The 6,000-nt window shown below is 46.2% G+C and overlaps 1 protein-coding gene across 8 annotated transcripts in view; it reads right to left on the reverse strand.

Annotated features, from left to right (window-relative positions):
• myocd (myocardin) overlaps positions 1-6,000 on the reverse strand; it is a 162,954-nt gene that overhangs the window by 21,530 nt on the left and 135,424 nt on the right. For 7 of the 8 annotated variants that reach the window (XM_052478143.1, XM_052478147.1, XM_052478146.1 and 4 more), the window contains one exon: positions 2,497-2,562. The exons of the other annotated variant lie outside the window; for it this stretch is intronic. In XM_052478143.1, the coding sequence (XP_052334103.1) occupies positions 2,497-2,562 (66 nt within the window). The remainder of the gene's footprint in view (positions 1-2,496; positions 2,563-6,000) is intronic. 8 annotated transcript variants of the gene reach the window in all.

The following is a 6,000-nucleotide window of genomic DNA, read 5'->3' on the forward strand; positions in this document are numbered from 1 at the left end:
AAGGAAGGAAAGAAAGATGTATGAGCAATTGACTAGGGCCTTCTGTGTCCTTCCCTAGAGGGTACAGGGATCACCTGCTGGCCTGGTCTGTCCTGGCATAGCAGTGGTCATGTTGCTAACCAGCCACAAGGGATGCGATGGTGAGATCACCGTCTGCTAATACACCATCTGCCCCGGCCTGTCACTCACTGTGTCCGCTTCTCTCGCTCTGACTCGCACATGATTCGAGCCTGACATAAGGGCTGCAGAAGCTTTATAGAGATGCATGAAGACCACATAAAAGAATCTCCAGCACAACACAGCTCCTTCATATATCAACTCTCCACGTAATATAAAGTCTGTACAAACAACATATAACATCACTCTCTGTGACGTTAGAGCTGCAGATTACATCACTCTCCAAATGCAACAATTTAAGCACTGTCCAGACACCGAATAACAACACAGCAGGGCATTAGTGTTTTTACACAGCTCTCCAGACTATTATCTCTTATAGAAACATACCCTGTGGTAGGAGTCAGTCTACTTTACAGTTGGCACCAAGTCAAAACATCCTAAAGCTAAACTAAAACCCGCTATTTACTTTCTGTCTAATTTAAACCTCACTTCAGATCCCGATCCTATGTGTAGTATATGGTGCTATTAACGCAGTAGAATAAACTATACAGTACTAATCATAGTTTTTCCATTGGCCCTATGGAATAAAGAAAAAGTACCACATCTAGGGAAATGGAGATTTGTGGTGAAACGACACACTTATCGTGTTAGAGGAGTAGAGGACTTAGTGTGTGTGTGTGTGTGTATGTGGACCCTTCCTTCTCTGCCAAACACACGTCAGATTGAGAGGCAGTGTCTCAATCTGTGTGTGTGTGTGTGTGTGTGTGTGTGTGTGTGTGTGTGTGTGTGTGTGTGTGTGTGTGTGTGTGTGTGTGTGCGTGCGTGCGTGCGTGCGTGCGTGCGTGCGTGCGTGCGTGCGTGCGTGGGTGCGTGGGTGGGTGGGTGCGTGGGTGTGTGTGTGTGTGTGGGTGAGTGCAAGTGTGTGGACTCTTCCTCAGCCAGCCACAAGCCAGAGAGCCCTGAGAGGCCGAAGCAGCACTCTGGGATACTAATAAACACCAGATGTTCCCTGGGTAATATATACACACACCCTACGCCGTGTCCATCTCACACACACACATGCAATCACACACGCACACACTTGTGCACACAATACTGATAATGGTATTCTGTCAAAAATGATTGACATTGAAAAACAATATGATTAAATATGAGCCTTATTTACATAATAAAACTGCACAGAATGAGAAATCACATTCTCTCTCCATCACACTGTGAGAGGCTTGGATTTGGCTGCCTAGTCCCTTGTCCTGTGAAGGATAATACATTGTGTGTGTTTGTGTATGTGTGCGACCAGTGGTAAGTGTGCGAGGGAACGGAATCCAGAGGCCCAGCATGGCCTATCAGTTTCTGGGAGTCTGCCGGAGATAAAGCAGCTAGGGGAAACGTGATTGGTCGACAGGGCAAATACTATTTCAGAAGAATTTTTCGATTGGCCGTTTATCTGCTGATTGTATGCGAGAGGTCCGCAGGACACATGGAAAGGGTTTTTGAAGATTTCTCTGAGTGCCGTCTATTAACACACATTCATGGGCAGGCACCCCCCTCCACACACACACACACACAAACACACAAACACACACACACACACACACTGTGGCAGTGCTAGGCCTCTGGATTGAATTCCCCCTGCACACACACTTACCACTGGTTATCTCACTGCTGGAGCCCCAGTGAAACGAATGTCAAACCGTGCCAGAGAGATAGCATTCAACAACCCTCCCTACTATACTACAACCCTCTAACCCCAGCCTGCAGCCGGTTTATAAATACTCATACAAGTGCACTCACACAGGCTACAACTCTGGACTGCATACTGGAGATGACTCGCGACTGGCTTCTCTCACAGACGTTAGCCAGTTTGTAATGTAGCCCTACTTTTATGAGCAGATGAAATATACCGGTTTCGTGTGTGTGTGTGTGTGTGCCCCTTTCTACCTACCTGTCTCCCCGCCTGCCTGTCTTTCGGATACTCCCTTACTGTCTTACTGTGCAAGATGATTCATGGCTTCCACATAGATCACAGAGGTGATCATATATCCGCTATAACATATTATGGGGTTAGAGGTTTAGATCCTAGATCAGCTTAAACATTGTGTTATCAGGATAGATGGGTCTCTGGTTACAGTGTTAAGGACTACGTTGTGTTATCATGAGGTAAGTGCGTCAGCTCGTAGAAGCGAGGCCCATGTAGCGTGTTGTGTTTCATCGCCGTTGTCAGTTGCAAGTTAAATCTCTCTCTTTTTCTCTCGCTCTTTCTCTCTCACTATAGTAATGCAGTACATGGTGTCACACACACTTATGAGCGGTGTGTGTGTGTGTGTGTGTGTGTGTGTGTACACATGCGCATGACTTCGTGTGTAAAAGAGTGTTACTCACGAGGCATGATGCCTTGGTCTGCAAGCTGCTCTCGAGTCCTCCTCTGCTGAAGTCTTAACTGCAGAACTATAGGGGGAGAGATGGAGAAGGGAGGGAGACAGAGAGATGAGGGAGGGAGACAGAGAGATGAGGGAGGGAGACAGAGAGATGAGGGAGGGAGACAGAGAGATGAGGGAGGGAGACAGAGAGATGAGGGAGGGAGACAGAGAGATGAGGGAAGGGCAGAAAAGGGCGAGGGAAGGAGATACAGAGGAGGGGTAGAGAGACTGAGTATGCTACTAATGTCAGATGAGTACCATAGCAGCAGAGAAAGTATAGTTATGGTTGTGTGACGGTTAGAGAATCGGGTTTGACAGTTTCATGAAGCGACATCAACAAAGTTTCAGTGATAGAACACACCACTGTTTCAAAGTTCTCAAAGTTCTGATGCCCCCGTCCTCAAAACAAGCTTCATGCCAATCTCTCTGTGTGCCAATGACGTAGAAGAGTTGCACAGACACACAAAACAAGGAAGAAATGGCACTGTGGGCTGACAAATATTTCTGTGAACAGGATGCAGGGAATGATGAACACAGATCCTGGCCTTTAAACAGATCTGCTAGGCAGTGTGTGGTCTGTCAGGGTGTGCGTCTCTCTGTGTTCTGACAAACACACTGGCCCATAACCTCAGCTGGAGCGTCTCACAGTGGCACCCTCCAGCTGATATTGTGGTATGATGTGTTCTTTCTTATGTGGATCTACTGATTCTCGTTGTGTTTCTCTTTAGGCTTATCACTCTTTAGCTGCTCTGGGGTTGGAGTGGACCGTTGACTGGACAGAGCTGCTACGTAGTCTCAGAGATCTGTTTTATCACCATGGGAACACTGTGACACATACCGAGCGATGTTTGAGGAGTGGTGGACACTACCGATGAAACGTTTTTGGTTGAGAGAATGCCAAGAGTGTGCAAAGCTGTCATCAAGGTAAAGTGTGGCTATTTGAAGAATCTAAAATCTATTTTGATTTGTTTAACATTTTTGGGAGTTACTACATGATTTCATATGTGTTATTTCATAGTTTTGATGTCTTCACTATTATCCTACAATGTAGAAAATAGTCCAATTAAAGAAAAACCCTTGAATGAGTAGGTGTTCGAAAAGTTTGGACCAGTAGTGTGTGTGTTGGTCTGTGTGTGTGTGTGGTTTGGCTTTATCTCTCCCTCCTCTCAGGCCATCTACTTCTGTTTCATAATGACACACACACACACACACACACACACACACACACACACACACACACACACACACACACACACACACACACACACACACACACACACACACACACACACACACACACACACACACACACACACACACACTTCTCTAAACATCTGGTTGAGTTTACATCCCCGAGCCGTAACCTCCTGACCTGTACATCAGAAGGCAAGAGCACAGCCATTCACTCTGACAGGACACTGTGACAAAGTATGTCACAGATACGGTTCAAGTCTAGAGCAAACCATTTTTCAGTATAGTAACCCTTCGAAATGACTTTGAATCTCTCTCTTTAGCTCCTCGCTTCCTCTCTCTTTCCACCAAGGGATCAGTAACCCACCGCACTGCATCCCAGCCAGGTTTAACACAATTAAACACAATTCTCACCTTATGGATCTCTAAATATCTGATTCATATCTTATAAACAGCTCATAAATAGCACGTCCAATTGTCAAAAGGGCCTGTGTCCCCCATGTCAGGAGAGTCTGTTCACTGCTCTGGTGATCTCAATTACTGGCATAGCAATTAACATTGACTGTACAGAAATGTCGATCAGTCTAATCAAATCAAAAAAGATTCCTGGAGCAAAAAGACACGGCAACACATTCATAACAACCATGGCACAGCTGTTGTCAAAGCAGCTGCGATGCTCCTGGAGAGGTCAAAGGGTATAGTTAAGGGTTTCCTCTAAAGAGGAGTTCCCCAAACAAGACTACGGTTTCTAACATTTATTTAACCGGAGCTGCTCTCTCTCTCTCTCTCTCTCTCTCTCTCTCTCTCTCTCTCTCTCTCTCTCTCTCTCTCTCTCTCTCTCTCTCCTCTCTCTCTCTCCCTCCCTCCCTCCCTCCCTCCCTCCCTCCCTCCCTCCCTCCCTCCCTCCCTCCTCTCTCTCTCTCTCTCCCTCTAACCCTCTCTCTCTCTGTCTCTCTCCCTCTCTCTCTCTCTCTCTCTCTCCCTCCCTCTCTCTCCCTCTCTCTCTCTCTCTCCCTCTCTCTCTATCTCTCCCTCTAACTCTCTCTCTCTAACGCCTTCCACACATTCACTCACAGTGCCAATAAACACGCACCCTTCTGCTTCCACACACTGTTTAATTTATGGCATTAGGGCCAATCATTTTCAAATCCATCCTCACCCTGTCCCACCCTGGAAGTGTGGTGCCTGTCAGTGTGTAACAGAGTTGGCTCTGAGCTGAGTTATAGTTACTTCCCTGCTTTATATTACCAACAACTGGCCTTCTGAAACACCACAGAGATAGCACAGACACACCAGCGCTACTGTTAATCACAACTCAGTTCAGGGAGAGAGAGCTATAGAGATATACTACACCGAGTTTACGTAGGGAAGCTTGGTGTTCCAACTGCCAGGTCGCAGTTGTAAATGAGAACTTGTTCTCAACTAGCCTAACTGGTTAAATAAAGGTGAAAAATAAATGTCAAAAATCATTAACATGCTAAATGGACACTACTGGAACGTTATATCAGGGTTTACAACAAGGTTATGTTAACCCTAAACCTAAACCTAGCTCCTAACCCTAACCATTAACGCAATTCTAACCCCAACACTAATTCCAACATTAAACCTCAACCCCCTAGAAGTAGCATTTGACCTGGTGGGGACTAACAAAATGTCCCCAGACGGTAAGAATTGTGGGGGACTTCTGGTCCCCACTAGAATAGTTCAACATATCCACGTCCCCTAGGACCCCTCTGAGATCCTTATCCCTCGCTGCTAGAATATCTCACCCGTAGTAGTTCCCATAGCTTACTGTTGTTGGTGTGAGCATGGAGCTGACAGTAGTAGAGTTGGGAGTTTGAGTCCAGCATTGGTCATAATAAATGTGTTAACTGCGTGTTCACAGCCTAACACAAGCCTCTCTCTCCTTGACAGCCAACCAGCCACGGACCGAGAACATTTCAAACGTCATTTATTGTCCTGGCGACATCCATTTCCATTGACTGGCCAACTTCCTCTAATAAACTGGAACTCCGAACACATAACATACATGAAAGGGCTGTAACATTACATCACAACAAAATAAAACACGTCCCCAACTGTAATAACCTCAGCCAGGCTCTCTGTCTCTCTCCGTCTCTCTCCATCTCTCTCTCTCTCTCTCTCTGTGACCCAGCATGTCAGACTAAACTCTCTCCCCACGTCAGCAGTGCAGTAATAACTGGTCTATCAGCCTAATGTGTGTTACACAGAAACACCAAAACACCAAATCCCTGAGCCGCTGCCGTGTGAAAGT

This window comes from Oncorhynchus keta, chromosome 24 (genome assembly GCF_023373465.1).
Source record: "Oncorhynchus keta strain PuntledgeMale-10-30-2019 chromosome 24, Oket_V2, whole genome shotgun sequence".
In the NCBI taxonomy this organism is placed as follows: domain Eukaryota; kingdom Metazoa; phylum Chordata; class Actinopteri; order Salmoniformes; family Salmonidae; genus Oncorhynchus; species Oncorhynchus keta.